The 17,379-nt window shown below is 42.6% G+C and overlaps 1 protein-coding gene across 1 annotated transcript in view; it reads right to left on the reverse strand.

The window, feature by feature from the left end:
• hcn1 (hyperpolarization activated cyclic nucleotide-gated potassium channel 1) overlaps nt 1-6,220 on the reverse strand; it is a 302,198-nt gene extending 295,978 nt beyond the window's left edge. Inside the window, exon 1 of the mRNA XM_061927116.2 lies at nt 5,690-6,220. Within this exon, the coding sequence (XP_061783100.1) occupies nt 5,690-6,045 (356 nt within the window). The 5' untranslated portion in view covers nt 6,046-6,220. The remainder of the gene's footprint in view (nt 1-5,689) is intronic.
• Nucleotides 6,221-17,379: the final 11,159 nt, after the last annotated feature.

The raw sequence follows: 17,379 nt of genomic DNA on the forward strand, positions 1-17,379 counted from the left end.
GAACGGTACTTTGGGCTGTGGGATTGAGTGTGTTGTGCAGGTGTTTGAGTTGTATTGGCGGGTTATATGGACGGGAGGGGGGAGGTGTTTGTTATGCGGGATTAATTTGTGGCATATTAAATATAAGCCTGGTTGTGTTGTGGCTAATAGAGTATATATATGTCTTGTGTTTATTTACTGTTTTAGTCATTCCCAGCTGAATATCAGGTCCCACCCGCCTCTCACAGCATCTTCCCTATCTGAATCGCTCCCACTGCCCTCTAGTCCTTCACTCTCACTTTCCTCATCCACAAATCTTTCATCCTCGCTCAAATTAATGGGGAAATCGTCGCTTTCTTGGTCCGAATCACTCTCGCTGCTGGTGGCCATGATTGTAAACAATGTGCAGATGTGAGGAGCTCCACAGCCTGTGACGTCATGCGCATATCGTCTGCTACTTTCGGTACAGGCAAGGCTTTTTTATCAGCGACCAAAGGTTGCGAACTTTATTGTCGATGTTCTTTACTAAATCCTTTCAGCAAAAATATGGCAATATCACGAAATGATCAAGTATGACACATAGAATGGACCTGCTATCCCCCGTTTAAATAAGAAAATCGCATTTCAGTAGGCCTTTAAATCAATCTTGTTATATCTTCCACTTGACCCAAGTCCAACAGTAATGAAAAAACTTTGTGAATTGAATTATATTTTATTAAGGATGTCCTGATCAACATTTTTGACCTCCAAACCCGATTTATTTGCCACAGATCCAATCCCATTTTGAGTGCCGACGCAATGTTTTGACAATACATTATAGAACTGAAATTGTGGTATAGCAAGATTTCCTCTACTTATCCAGTGATAATGCTACTTGGAATAAACGTTGTTTAACTCTCGGCTTCTAGCAGCGCGCATTGGTTGCAGCTTGCACTCAAATTCGAGCCGGTGTTCTGGCAAGACGCGCACCCTCCTGAAATTCATGCAACTCCTGCATGTGTGTAACAGGGAATATGGAAGTATGTATATAATGTACTCAACAGGCCCACTTATAACATTTAATATGTGTGTATTTTGCTCATTTTAAGCATTTTAATTTAAAAAACGCATCACAACATTCGAGTTTTCAACATCACTGATTACTACTTATTGCAACCAACATAATAAAATATCACTCACTGTACAATGTCTGCTCTCACTGGGGTGCTGACTGTTGGGATGTTGATATATTCCCGTTAAGATGAAGAATGACTCATAATCCTCGCAAAGAAAATGGGGGAGAAACAAAGCGTCTTTTTAGGTCTTTTTCGCCATTCCGGGTCTAAATTGGCTATCAAAGTGTACCAACTTCTCAGTTTATGTTTACTGTATATCATTTTGCTATAAATGTGAGAGGCATGATTTATAATCTATAACAGGGGTGTCAAACTAATTTTAAATCGGGGGCCACATGGAGAAAAATCTACTCCCAAGTGGGAGTGGTAAAATGACGGCACGATAACTTAAAAATAAAGACAACTTCAGATTGTTTTCTTTGTTCAAAAATAGAACAAGCACATTCTGAAAATGTACAAATCATAATGTTGTTGGGGGTTTTTTACACTTACATTAATAGTTAATAGTTAGGCTAATAGGTTAATAGTAATCTATCTTTATTTGTCGTTATTTATATTTTCTGAATAAATTATGTGACAATGTTCATCGTCAACTCATTGGTATTAATCTATCAAGATAAAAAAATTATATCAAAATCACATTACAGTATGTTATTTATGTAGTTTGATCATTTTCCTCGACTGATGTACTAACACCATATGGCTTATTTTGTACATATGTAGCATCATCAACAAAGATACAAATAATTGCTATTGCGACATCCAGTGGACACATTTAGAAGAGCTGTTTCTTTCATTCAAAAATTTCAGGTTAATTTTCATACTTAGCAAACTCATCCCGCGGATTTGATAAAACCTGTTCGTGGGCCGTACGTTTGACACCCCTGATCGAGAATTAACGTTCACAAGCTCCGAGGTGAGAAAGCGGCTCGCAGCTAATAATGTCAATACAGTAGCCTAATTAAGTTACGTTTCTCTAATCAATGTGCCGCTAAATGTAGGTCCTTAACGCTTATAATAATAACATTGCTAGTATTTGTTTAATATTAATGTCATGAAATGTAAATGGACTATTTTTGGCGCCTTTTGAATGTTATTTATTGGGTTTAATGGTCGGAATGGACCAGGGGTGTCAAACGTAAGGATTGTTAATTGTGTGAATGCTCCAAAGCATTCACACATATAGTTTTCTACACCAAAATTCATCTATTTATTGTTCTTCGTCTTCTTCTTCAGATTTTGGCGCGCTCTACATTCCACATGTTTCCTCCGATTCAAACCGTTCCGACTTCAAACTGTTCAGCCTATTCAGGAATTGTGGGCTTTCTCATGACAAATTCCAAAAATTTCCAGATTTCCCAGAATTCCAGGTTTTCCGGGACATTTTTCCCATTCAAACTGAATTGGCCATTTTTCAAACTTCCACCATTTCCACATTTTTCAACCGATTCAAACCATTCCACCTTCAACACATTCCACTCATCCTGGCAATTCAAACTATTATTTTTACAAGTTATAAAAAATTCCCGGAATTCCCAGATTTCTCTTTTTTTCAAATACTTTTTTTGACCCTTTTATCTGGCGACTCCACATTTTTCAACCCACTTCAACCATTCCACCGTCCAAACATTCCTCTTAAACAGGACAAAAAACAAAGTTGTTTTTTTGAACTGGAAAAATTCCTGGTTTTCCCAAAACTCCTGGAATTTCTTAATAAAATTTCTCAATTAAAAATGTTAATACTTCAACATTTCTCGACAGATTTGAAAAATTCCCAAAACCAACGATTTCAACTCATTCAGAACATGCAAGTCTCTTAACATTTTCCAAAAAATTCCCGCTTTTCCCGAAATTCCCAAATGTCCATGAAATTCCCTTTGAAACTAATTTTTCAAAGTTTCATTCGATTCAAACGATTCCTACTTCAAAATATTCAGCCTGTTCAAAATTGTGTGCTCTTCAACAATTTAAAAGAAAAATTCCCGGATTTCCAACAATTCCCAGTTTTCAGAGACATTTTCCCCATTCAAAATGAATTGTCCATTTTTCAAACTTCCACAATTCGCACATTTTTCAACCTATTCAAACCATCCCAACATCAACACACCCCACTCATTCAAACTAACACTTTTCCAAGTTGCAAACCAAATTCCGTTTTTCCCGGAAATGCAAACTCTTCGACATTCAAACCATTTCAACATTTTTTTGAATGAATGAATGAAATAAGTTTATTTCGGTCATATAATCAACCATCAACCATCAACCAGTTTGTGTGACCAGTTTAACAGTACAGATTATACATATTTAACAATCATACACATTTACACACAAAAAGAAAATAAAATAAAAATAATGACCAAAAACGGAATAGGCTGAAGCCAAAGCTTATATTTGCCTATCCTATACCTTCACTGAAAATAAGATTGCCTGGAACATCAACGTTAAAAAAAAAAAAAATCAATGGGATGAAAGTAATTGTTACATTCAAACTGTTCTTACATTCATACTACATTCTGTCAGCATTTCACTTCAACTTTAGCATTGGAGCATACATCCATCCATCCATTTTCTACCGCTTGTCCCTTTTGGGGTCACGGGGGGTGCTGGAGCCTATCTCAGCTGCAATTATGCAATTCCTTCATGGATTGCCTCGTCTAGTTATAGGCAAAATTCCCCCCAAAAGTGCAGTTTGAGTTAAAAAGAGGGGAAATATCGGCCCTGATCCTATCCCATGATCAGAATCGGGACTTGTCTACTAATCAGATGAATAAAAGTATTTGAGCCCGCCTCCGAAAACATGCATCTGGGGATAGGTTGATTGGCAACACTAAATTGGCCCTAGTGTGTGAATGTGAGTGTGAATGTTGTCTGTCTATCTGTGTTGGCCCTGTGATGAGATGGCGACTTGTTCAGGGTGTACCTCGCCTTCCGCCCGAATGCAGCTGAGATAGGCTCCAGCACTCCTCGCGACCCAGAACGAGACAAGCGGTAGAAAATGGATGGATGGATGGACTAAAGAAGGGTTCGGTGAACGCGCATTTGAAACTGGTGGGGTTCTGTACCTCCAACAAGGTTAAGAACCACTGCACTAGGGCCAATTTAATGTTGCCAATCAACCTATCCCCAGGTGCATGTTTTTAGAGGTGGGAGGAAGCCGGAGTACCCGGAGGGAACCCATGCAGTCACGGGGAGAACATACAAACTCCACACAGAAAGATCCCGAGCCCGGGATTGAACTCAGGACTACTCAGGACCTTCGTATTGTGAGGCACATGCACTAACCCCTGTTCCACCGTGCTGCCCACACCCTGTGATATTAAACAATAAAAACTACACTAAAAAATTGAACATTTTAGTTAAATTCTGAATTGTTTCATTTTGGCTTCAGGGTCATGTGACTTTACAGACATGACTAGATCCTGAACATTATCAAACACTGACAAGTATTACACACACACACACACACACACACCCGCGACCCCGAACGGGACAAGCGGTAGGAAATGGATGGATGGATGGAGCCCCATGCATGATATACAGCTTCATATGGAAACTTCTTAGCTCAATTAGCAAACCCATGCATCCGTTTTAGCATGCTCCATCCCATCCATTTCCTACCGCTTGTCCCTAAAACTAAAAATAAGAAAATGGCTCCTGATAGGTTGATTGGCAACACTAAATTGGCCCTAGTGTGTGAATGTGAGTGTGAATGTTGTCTGTCTATCTGTGTTGGCCCTGTGATGAGGTGGCGCCTTTCGCCCGAATGCAGCTGAGATAGGCTCCAGCACCCCCCGCGACCCAGAACGGGACAAGCGGTAGAAATGGATGGATGGATGGATGGAGCCCCATGATGATATGCAGCTCCATATGGAAACTTCTTAGCTTAATTAGCATACCCATGCATCCCATCCATTTCCTACCGCTTGTCCCTAAAACTAAAAATAAGAAAATGGCTCCTGCATCCCACACAACTCGAGCATGCGTGCGACTTGAGGACCATGGACAGCTCCGTGAGACAGGAGCAGGCATGTCCTGACTCACACGCCCACAGCGCCGAGGCAAGCCCGGGCTGGGCGTGCTTTTAACGGGGTGGAGCGGACCGTGAAGCGGGCACCGTGTGGCCGACTGGTGCCTGCCCTGCGTGCACCTGTGCTCCTTCCTCCTATCCTGCACACTAACAATGCTGCGGGGCCTTCCCTTTCTGTGGGCACATTCCATCACATTGGAGCGTCAAAATGACATCATTTTGAAAAAAAAAAAAAAAAAAACCCTGACAGTGTCTGCACAAAATGCACCCCCCCACTCCCGCCTCCTCCCTAGCCCCTCCATCCGTCATCTCCCCGCCGCCTGCAGCAGCAATATTTACAGTCATGATGGTGCATTGGCACCGGTGCACAGGTTAGGACGCCCGCAATATGTCGCAACCTGCAAAACAAACCCTAGCGGTGCCCCTTTTTCCCCCTCCCGCCATGCAAGGACATTCGTGCAAAAGCAGACCCGCAATGAAACACCCACGGCGTGTTAATAAACATGACATGTCTGTGGGGGGCGTGAAAAGGTGAGAGTGCGGAAGAAGAAAGGTGTTGGTTTCTTACCTAAAGTCGCTATAGGGGTGAATGATCCAGTATCCTGCCGTCTGGACTCTCTCCTGCTCCTTTTCCACCGCTTTCTGGCTGCCGAACATCCGCAGGGAGAACTTATTGACTCCGGGCTGCATCATGGCCCCGAATTGCCTCTGCATGAACCCGTGCTGCCTGGCCGCCCCCTCCAGGTCGTCGAAGCCCACCATGGCCTCCTCCCGCTCCCCCTTGAAGCTGACGGAGTTGCCGTGCTCCTTCGTGTTCTGGCTGCCGGTGCTGTTTTTCTGCACCGAGTCCTGCCTCTGGAAGACGTTATTCCCGTCCGCCTTCTCCTCCTTGCTGCCGGAGAACGAGTTGGATTTGTCCTCCATGCTGCGTGTGTTGGCGTCTGCAGACTAGCCGTGGTTTTTTTCTTTCTCTCCCTCCCTTTTGAGCTTCTTCTTCTTCTGGTCCTCCTCCCGGTGTCCTTCACAGTGCTTCAGCTCCTCCGCCTTCCGACGTGAGTGCTGCAAACTGAGACCGAGTGGCCGAGAGACCCTCCTCCCACTCCACACCCTCCTCCTCCGTGGTGAAGCTTCTTGGGTTACCGCCATCTACCGACGGGACCCGGCCCCGAACCGTCCACAAGAACACACACACACACACACACACACACACACACACACACACACACACACACACACACACACACACACACACACACACACACACGTCTCACTATAGCAGTGTTTTTCAACCTTTTTTGAGCCAAGGCACATTTTTTGCGTTGAAAAAATCCGGAGGCACACCACCAGCAGAAATCATTAAAAAACGGAACTCAGTTGACGGTAAAAAGTAATTGTCGCAAGTGTTAAATATGAATTCAAACCATAACCAAGCATGCGTCACTATAGCTCTTGTCTCAAAGTAGGTGTACTGTCACCCAGGGGCGTCACTAGCTTTTAAGGACAGGGGGGGCTTTGCCCCCAGGAGATGCACAGGATGCGAGCGAATGTTACGCACGAGCACAAAACTTCACAAACGGCTAACAAAGACTTAGAAATTATTCATTGTTATTATTATTTTTTTTTTTAAATGCACGGGACGAAATGAAATGCTCCCCGGGACGATGGCTTTTAACCATATATTTTCTTTTTCTTTTTATGTATTTATTCATTTTACATTTTATATTAAATGTCTTGGTTTTTCCTCCCTCTGAAAATCCTATTAAATGTTTAACAAGCCATCCTATAATAATAAAACAGCTATTAATGTAACAATACAATAAAACAAATATATTTAATTATGTTTTTTTCATTATTTTAACAATAGGCTTATGTATATTACTTTATATAGATTCTACAAGAAACACAAAACTTAAAAAATAAATGATTTACAATTGCACACACAAGGTTTTGTGCAGCTTCACTCATTGTAAAGGAAGATAATGTGCTTCGTACACCTGCAGGACCGCAAGCAAGGTCGCAGAGAAAATGCGGGCTGGAATTTGAGTGATGTGGGCATTTTCTATATGAACAAGTGGAATGGATTGGATACCGACGCACGAAAGGGGCTCTCTACCTTACGCTACGAAGTGAGGGGAAACTGAATGAATAATAACAGGTTATATGATTATTTATTTAAACTCATATTTGGGCCACTTTATAATGAATATGTCGGCATTTATTTGTAAAAAAAAAACAAAAAAACACCAAATTATTTAGGGGGGCTTAAGAATATTTTAGGAGGGCTTGAAATAGGCCTAACAACGCCAATGCTGTCACCACCTGTCACATCCCGCCCTGACCTATTTGGAGTTTATTGCTGTTTTCCTGTGTGTGGTGTTTTAGTTCTTGTCTTGCGCTCCTATTTTGGTGGCTTTTTCTCTTCTTTTGGTATTTTCCAGTAGCAGTTTCATGTCTTCCTTTGAGTGATATTTCCCATATCTACTTTGTTTTAGCAATCAAGAATATTCTAGTTGTTTTTATCCTTCTTTGTGGGGACATTGTTGATTGTCATGTACATTGTGGACGCCGTCTTTGCTCCACAGTAAGTCTTTGCTGTCGTCCAGCATTCTGTTTTTGTTTACTTTGTAGCCAGTTCAGTTTTAGTTTCGTTCTGCATAGCCTTCCCTAAGCTTCAATGCCTTTTCTTAGGGGCACTCACCTTTTGTTTATTTTTGGTTTAAGCATTAGATACCTTTTTACCTGCACACTGCCTCGCGCTGTTTCCGAAATCTACAAAGCAATTAGCTACTGGCTGCCACCTACTGATATGGAAGAGTATTACACGGTTACTCTGCCGAGCTCTAGACAGCACCGACACTCAACAACAACACATCATTTGCAGACTATAATTACTGGTTTGCAAAAAATATTTTTAACCCAAATAGGTGAAATTAGAGGGCAGTGATTAGTGCGTCTGCCTCACAATACGAAGGTCCTGAGTAGTCATGAGTTCAATCCTGGCCTCGGGATCTTTCTGTATGGAGTTTGCATGTTTTCCCCGTGACTGCGTGGGTTCCCTTTGGGTACTCCGGCTTCCTCCCATCTCCAAAAACATGCACCTGGGGATAGGTTGATTGGCAACACTAAATTGGCCCTAGTGTGTGAATGTTAGTGTGAATATTGTCTGTCTATCTGTGTTGGCCCCGCGATGAGGTGGCGACTTGTACAGGGTGTACCTCGCCTTCAGCCCGATTGTAGCTGAGATAGGCTCCAGCGACCCCCCCGCGATTCTGAAGGGAATAAGCGGTAGAAAATGGATGGATGGAGGTGAAATTAGATCATCTCCCACGGCACACCAGACTGTATCTCACGGCACACTAGTGCGCCGCGGCACAGTGGTTGAAAAACACTGCACTATAGAACAGGGCTCGGGATCCTTTTTGGCTGAGAGAGCCATGAAAGCCAAATATTTTAAAATGTATTTCCGTGAGAGCCATATCATATTTTATAACACTGAATACAACTAAATGCGGGCAGCACGGTGGTACAGGGGTTAGTGCATCTGCCTCACAATACGAAGGTCCGGGGTTCGATCTTGCGCTCAGGATCTTTCTGTGTGGAGTTTGCATGTTCTCCCCGGGTACTCCGGCTTCCTCCCACCCCCAAAAACATGCACCTGTGGATAGGTTGATTGGCAACACTAAATTGGCCCTAGTGTGTGAATGTGAGTGTAAATGTTGTCTATCTGTGTTGGCCCTGTGATGAGGTGGCGACTTGTCCAGGGTGTTCCCCTCCTTCTGCCCGACTGCAGCTGAGATAGGTTCCAGCGATCCCCCGCGACCCCAGAAAGGGACAAGCGGTATAAAATGGATGGATGGATGGATGGACAACTAAATGCTTGCATTTTTTAAGTAAGGCCAACATTTTTAGAGCATAATAAGTCTCTAATTATTTTTAATAACATTGTTATTTCTTGAACAGGTGCGGTAGAAACGGATGGATGGATTAAAATGCATGAGAATGTTTTATATTTTGAACGTTATTTTTAACACTGTGATTACCAGCGGAATTATTCATTACTTGTAGTGTTAAGCAATGTCAGCTAAGATGTATCTGAGAGCCAGATGCAGTCATCAAAAGAGCCACATCTGGCTCTAGAGTCATAGGTTCCCTACCCCTGATGTAGAACATTGCAGCAAATTTGCATACCGTGCATCGTGGGAGCCCCCTACCCACCCGTGTCTTCAGTTCCACGCGTGCCATCCAATGCACCAGGGACACCTGCACACTCCACTGACTGCATTAGCTGTGTCAGCAATTTTGCACCTTAGAGAGATAATAATCGTGCACAGAGGACGACATACTGGCACTGGCAAAGATTTAAAGGTTGCTTATTGCAGGGGGTCAGCAACCCGCCGCTCTTTAGTGCAGTGTTTTTCAAACACTGTGCCGCGGCACACTGAAATACAGTCTGGTGTGCCGTGGGAGATTATGTAATTTATGTAATAAAAGTATTTTTTTTTAAACCAGTAGTTATAATTCGCAAATAATGTGCCGTTGTTGAGTGTCTGTGCTGTCTAGAGCAGTGGTTCTTAACCTTGTTGGAGGTACCGAACCCCACCAGTTTCATATGCGCATTCACCGAACCCTTGTTTAGTGAAAAATATATATTTTTTTTTTTTCAAATTCAAGACAAAGTTATATGTTTTTGGTAACACTTTAGTATGGGGAACATATTCTAAGTAACAAATACTTAATTTATAGTTTTTTGGACTCTAGGGGAACATATTCTAAGTAACAAAGACTTAATTTAGAGTTATTTGGTTAGGGCAAGGGTTAGAGCAGGCCTGGGCAATTATTTGACTCGGGGGGCCAGATTTAGATTAAAAAAAAAAGTGTGTCTGGGGGCCGGTATATCTATTTTTAGGAACACTAATACAAAACCTCACAATAATGATTGAAAGCTAAAAATGTTCTGACAGATCGCCTTAAAAAACGGAATGGAATTTGACTTTTTTTTTACTGAATGAGACACCCAGAATGTACATGAAAATAAAGAATTTGGGACTTACAATATTAACTATGAAGGATAAAACACTGAATATTGACAACATATTTTACAATCAACCGAAACACAACCAAAATGCAACAAACATAGTGAAATATGAACGCGAAGGGTAAAAAAAAACCCCACCTACAATCGGAGATATCTCATAGTGACCGCAGTAACTAATTAGATGACCATAGTAACTAATTAGATGACCATAGTAACTAATTAGATGACCATAGTAACTAGTATATCATACAGATTCCAACCATTGAAATACTTTGTATAGTTGAAGACTTACGGTCATTAGAAAACATCACTGCACATCATAATGGCAGCTACACTTTCCATCTTAAAGATCTAAAAAAATTATTTAGGAATGTCCGGCGGGCCAGATTGAAAAGCTCAACGGGCCGCATGTGGCCCCCGGGCCTTAATGTGCCCAGGTCTGTACTATGGTAATCCAATTAGTTACTATGGTGATCTAATTAGTTACTACTAGCAGCTCAGACGAGGCACCAAGCAGTGTGGGCAGGAAGCGTTTCCACAGACGCGGAAAGTTCTAAAGCAGGCCTGGGCAATTAATTTGACTCGGGGGCCACATTTAGAGAATAAAATGTGTCTGGGGGCCGGTATATCTATTTTTAGGGACACTAGGGCACAGTGGTTGAAAAACACTGGTCTAGAGCTAGGCAGAGTAACCGTGTTATACTCTTCCATATCAGTAGGTGGCAACAGCTACAATTGCTTTGTAGATGTTGGGAACGACGACGACAGTTTGTCGTGATCCCAATATGCATACGACAGCGGGAGGCAGAGTGCAGGTAAAGCAAAAATAAACAAAAGGCGAGTGCCGCTAAGAAAAGGCATATAAGCTTAGGGAAGGCTATGCAAAATGAAACTAAAAACTGAATTGGCTGCAAAGTATACAAAATATCAGACTATTTTAAATTGAATTGCCAAGCCTCCAATTCGATTCCTATCATGTTCATTGACACTAGGGGGCATATTTGCATTTTATGCGGGGATTATTATATTACATTGTGACAGATAAACTGGCATTTGAGTCATAACTTCAATTTTAGACAGTCGTCACTACAACAGCCTACTCACAATAAATACATCATGTTCACTCTGTGGATCATAAATGACTGTTTGTTTCAGTTCCAAACAATGAAAACAAATGCATCCTTTCATATCTAATCTTCCTCGGTAATATTTTCTTAGTCATTTGATGGATTGTTTATAGCGGTGGATGTTTAGCACTTTATATCAATCTGATATATTTCTCGCTACAGTTGTGATAAATCAGTAGAATAAATAGCAGAAGTCTCTTTTTCCGTGACAGAACCCAAGTGTTGTTAATGGGTTTAATTAAAGACTGTTTAGCGCCACTTGTCCAACTGAGAGTTGGGGCGGCATGGCGTAGTGGGTAGAGCAACCGTGCCAGAAACCTGAGGGTTGCAGGTTCGCTCCCCGCCTCTTACCATCCAAAAATCGCTGCCGTTGTGTCCTTGGGCGGGACACTTCACCCTTTGCCCCCGGTGCCACTCACACCGGTGAATTGAATGAAGAATGATAGGTGGTGGTCGGAGGGGCCGTTGGCGCAAATTGCAGCCACGCTTCCGTCAGTCTACCCCAGGGCAGCTGTGGCTATGAAAGTAGCTTACCACCACCAGGTATGAATGATTGATGGGTTCTACATGTAAAGCGACTTTGGGTACTTAGAAAAGCGCTATATAAATCCCAGTTATTATTATTATTATTATTATTATTAACTAAGTCCAGATGGATGATGTGGAACAGGTCCATTTTGATTAATTGCTACCTTAAATGGACTAAATAATATGTGTCGGGAAGATAATTTCACTTCCTCATTTGTCTTTCTTTGCTAACCCTCAAAATTAACTATAGTGTCACAGTTCTGCTAAGCTAGCCCAGAGTCAGAATGAGGTTGAATCACTTAATAAAACCCCGGAGCATGCAAACAATTACAATAACAATAACAACAACAGCACAAGCATAATAAAGTCAGCTAAAGTGCTAACTTAACAGTCAAATTTGAATAGCAACGTCGTGCAAAGTTAACCTTTTCGCTAAAGAAAAACAACACTCTCGAAAGAAAGTGAGTGGGGAGGACAATGACGAGAAGAAGAAGTGGATGCTATTAAGTGAATTAAAGAAATAAATCATCAAAAACAGGACCGAGTGTGTCGGCAACTTTGTGCCGCTGCTAGTCTGCACCACACTGTAGCAGATTACGTGAAACGCTAGCCAAGAATGTTCAAATAATATCCAAACCGTGTACATTTAGCCATGAAAATATGGAGAAGCTGCTGATTGTGTGTTTGACTGGGAAGCAGCTGGAAGGAGATACCGTAAAAGTCCACTCTCCAAAGTAAATGCTGCACATTATTATTACATTACTGTAGTTGTTTGTAGCACATTCTATTGTATTCTTTTGTACAATATTTATCATCTAAAAGTTGTTGTTTTTAAAGCTAAAGAAAAACAACTTGACCAGATTTACAGCACCCATGTCTAGAGTTGACGGACGGATAGTTGGCAGAGCTATTTGAAGAAGTGTAGAGAAGCCTTTTTTGCCTCACAAAGCGGACAGGCTTTAAAGACACATTATTGTTATAAAAAAAATGGACACAACGTTAATTATACATGCATGTCCTTTAAAACTGACTTTGAAACAACATTGCGAAATAGCTTGTGGGGGGGCGTGGCCTGCGGACCTGTAGCGAAGCGGGGTGTGTCAGGACCGGCTTCGAGATCAGTGACAGGTGCGTAGATGACACAGCTGTGAGTGTTTGTCTGATCACCTGTCGCTCTGTTAAAGGCAGCAGTCGGGAAGGAGAAGGGAGAGTTGTTGTTGGAGTGGAGCACAACCGAGTGAAACTGATGGCTGAAAAGCAGAACGAGAGACGATTATTGAAAAATAAATCATTGTTCTTAACCATGAACGACGCTGTCATGTCCGTCCTTGGTGGTCCAAAGAACCCGGAGGAGCAAGACCTCCACGTAGCTTTATTTGAAAATTGGGACACTATTGATGACCTGCTCAGTTAGAGTGTCCGCCCTGAGACTGGAAGATCGTGAGTTCAAACCCCGAGTCATACCAAAGACTATACAAATGTGACCCATTGCCTCCCTACTTGGCACTCAACATCAAGGGTTGGAATTGGGGGTTAAATCACCAAGATGATTCCTGAGCGTGGCCACCGCTGCTGCTCACTGCTCCCCTCACCTCCCAGGGGGTGAACATGGGGATGGGTCAAATGCAGAGGATAATTTTACCACATCTAGTGTGTGTGCGACTATCGTTGGCACTTTTTAACTTTAACTTTTAACGTTAGATCCACGTTGCTGGTTGGGAAATGACCATATTTCCCTAAATAACCCTAACCCAAATTTCAACGGTCAAATCAACGCCAGAACCCAACATTGATTACAATGTCATCAAAAAGCGTTATGTTTGAGTTGCTCGACGTCAGGACCTAATTCAACAAGTTCTCAACATTGTTTTAACCCTTGTGTGGTGTTCGGGTCTGCAGGACCTGTTTTCATTTTTTATTAAAAGAAAAACGATGCAATTAATTAATTTTTCAAACTGAGACTCACTGACTTTGGCTCATTTTCTGTGAAGAACATACATCAGAATACATATTTAATGACCACACACCATACACCCCCCCTACACATTTCTATTACATGTAAGATGTCCGTGTCCACTGGACCCGGGGCTAATAGAAGTGTGGAAATTGATGTTCTGTGTACCACACACACACACACACACACACACACACACACACACACACACACACACACACACACACACACACAGCAGACCTAGACAGGAGGCGGACAGAGTGTAGGTACACAGAACATCAGAGGGTCAAATGTGCGAGAAAATGAGAGCAGACAGTGTTGACAAACAATGTTGCAACCTTGTGTGGGACCCGCAGGTGCCGAAACACAAAAGAAGAATCCCTGTGGGATGCAGAAACACTTTTATGTTAAAATACTGAACAGATGTTTATTGGGATAAGGTAAACATCTGTTCAGTATTTTAACATAAAAGTGTTTGATTGTGAGGCATTAAAAGCCACAAAATGCAACGGGCCCATCAGACCCACAAACGCTGGCTGAGTAACAACAATATGAATATAATACAAGGGTTAATGTCTTGTGCCTGATCGAAAATGATGTTTTTTTCGTAATAAGGGACTTTTAAATTGCAATAAAAGGCATATTATTTACTGTAAATGACTAAGGAGGATATTTGCTGGGATATTTTGCATGTTTGAGGGTGACTTGTTACGTAACGATCCAAATGTTACCCTAACTGAAACAGACATCCCTTGATTTATTTTCCTCTTTTTTTTCCCCTGTCGCTTTTCTCTCGGAGTTTGTGTTAGCGGTGGATTAGTTGGCATGCCAACTGCTCGACCCCTTCACATGGCTTGTGTAACTTTTAGTAGCGCCGTTAATGGTACAGGGAGGAGGGCTCCGGGGGTGGGGATCAAGATTGCGTAAGATTTATGGCTGAAGTAATACTGATATTGAACAAAGTGCAAATCCCAGATGGCTGGTGTCAGAGGACACAAATATATTTACCAAGTCAAAGAGTCACGAGGGGACATTTTAATCCGCTCAGTTCTTATTCAACCGTACAGAGGGAAAAGTCTTGGAATAGATGTCCGTAAATACACCGAAAATTCCAATTGCCTACCTCAGACTCATGTGTTCTGTACGCTGGCTGGACTGATGGCGACGTTTGATTGGTCGGCTAAGATTGCATTGTGTCTCTAAGATTACATCCAGTCATCTCTGCTTACGGTCAATAGCTCATCTTGACATGAGGCATTTCTTAGCCCCGCACTGGCAGCTATTACTTATGCCACAAATAGCATCAGCCGCCGCACAATGGCAGCGTTGCATTACAGTGCCCCCCCAACCCCCACCCTAATTTCTGTTTTTCCTTTTGCAAGTCATCGGATGCGAGTTCAGAGTTAGTGTGTCAACGTGACCTCTCCTTGCAGGTCATAACTGATTCAAACTATCTCAACAGGAGGAGAGGCCAAACATGGCAACTCATTCTCTCGTCGTCTTTGGGCTCCTGTCCCGTCACGGACTATTTTAATTAAACCCTGATTAGGGCCCGGAAGGAGAGTGGTGTTCTAATAGGATTGAGAGTTTGGTCCGCCTCCAGGCTGAGGGTGTCATGATATATCGTGGACTGCGGGGATGAGGCTGGACGGGAACCAGCTAAGACAAAAGGTTGGCTTGAGTACAAACCAGTTCTGGTGTAAACAAACTGCAGCATTCTGGGAGTCAGTGAAGGATATGATGTCATAAATGTCAGAGATATTGTGATATATGAGACTTTATTATGGTTGAATGACTGGATATCAATGTGCAGACATTCTAAGAACCATCCTCAGATCCCATTTCTGACACCAAATGTGTCTTAGGACTTTCATACATCCATCCATCCATCCATCTTCTTCCGCTTATCTGAGGTCGGGTCGCAGGGGGGAGCATCCTAAGCAGGGAAGCCCAGACTTCCCTCTCCCCAGCCACTTCGTCCAGCTCCTCCCGGAGGATCCCGAGGCGTTCCCAGGCCAGCCGGGAGAGATAGTCTTCCCAACGTGTCCTGGGTCTTCCCCGTGGCCTCCTACCGGTCGGACGTGCCCGGTAGGAGGTTTGGCATCCTGACCAAATGCCCGAACTACCTCATCTGGCTCCTCTCGATGTGGAGGAGAAGCGATTTTACTTTGAGCTCCCCCCAGATGACAGAACTTCTCACCCTATCTCTAAGGGAGAGCCCCGCCACCCGGCGGAGGAAACTCATTTCGGCCACTTGTACCCGTGATCTTGTCCTTTCGGTCATAACCCAAAACTCATGACCATAGGTGAGGATGGGAACGTAGATTGACTGGTAAATCGAGAGCTTTGCCTTCCGGCTCAGCTCCTTCTTCACCACAACGGATCGATACAGCGTCCGCATTACTGAAGACGCCGCACCGATCCGCCTGTCGATCTCACGATCCACTCTTCCCTCACTCGTGAACAAGACTCCGAGGTACTTGAACTCCTCCACTTGGGGCAAGATCTCCTCCCCAACCCGGAGATGGCACCCCACCCTTTTACGGGCGAGAACCATGGACTCGGACTTGGAGGTGCTGATTCCCATCCCAGTCGCTTCACACTCGGCTGCGAACCGATCCAGTGAGAGCTGCAGACTTTCATACAAATTTAAATAAACACAAATAAACAGGTGAAACCGGAAAAGGATTAGTCTTTTTAGTTGTGATGCTAGAATGAGGTGTTCCACTGTGAGTCACAAGGTTATCCTAATCTAAACAAATCCAGTAGTATCTCAACTTAAGAGTGCCTCAAAACAGAAATAAGAGCTGTCTTAAGTTAAAAGAATCCCCGCCATTAGTTGGCATGGCAAATGTCACAGTGAACCCCATAAAATCTGTCCAAAACATCTGGTTTTACTCAACAGTTTGTTTTCCAAACATGGGAAGGAAGAAAGTGTGTGTGAAGGACAGTGTTGAGAAGAAGAAGTGGATGATATTCGTTGAAATAAAGAAGGAAATCCTCCAAACATAACCGAGTGTGTCACTGACTTAGTGAAGCAGTTCGAGCGCCAGTCAGAAATGTTAAAATAATATCGAACGGCGGACATTTATCCACGAAAATATGAAAAAGCTGCTGATGGTGTGTTTGACTGAGAAGCAGCTGGAAGGAGACATTATAGAAGTCCACTTTCCAAGGTAAATGCTGCACATTATCTTTGCATTGCTTCATTTCATGTGTTTGTACATTTTATTGTGTTGTTTTTATCTAATACTTTAAAAAAATATTTTTAAAAGGCATATTACATGTTAAAATTGTGCGGTTTTGCGGGTTCCAAACACCAATTAATTTAAATTCATTGTGAGATACAAATGTTTTGAGTCAAGAACTCTGTCACAGAACCAATTAAGAGCTTAAAGTGAGGTCCTACTGCACATAGGGGTGTGCAACCCTAACCCTAACACGAAAATCGATTACATTTTTTATTAAAATTATAATTACTATTTTTTTAATCCTATCATTTTCTACCGCTTGTCCCTCTCGGGGTCACCCTGGACAAGTCGCCAACATAGACAACATTCACACACTAGGGACAATTTAGTGAATAAGAATCTATATTTGTTTTATTCGTATTT

The sequence above is a fragment of the Nerophis lumbriciformis genome, linkage group LG32, assembly GCF_033978685.3.
Source record: "Nerophis lumbriciformis linkage group LG32, RoL_Nlum_v2.1, whole genome shotgun sequence".
Classification (NCBI taxonomy): domain Eukaryota; kingdom Metazoa; phylum Chordata; class Actinopteri; order Syngnathiformes; family Syngnathidae; genus Nerophis; species Nerophis lumbriciformis.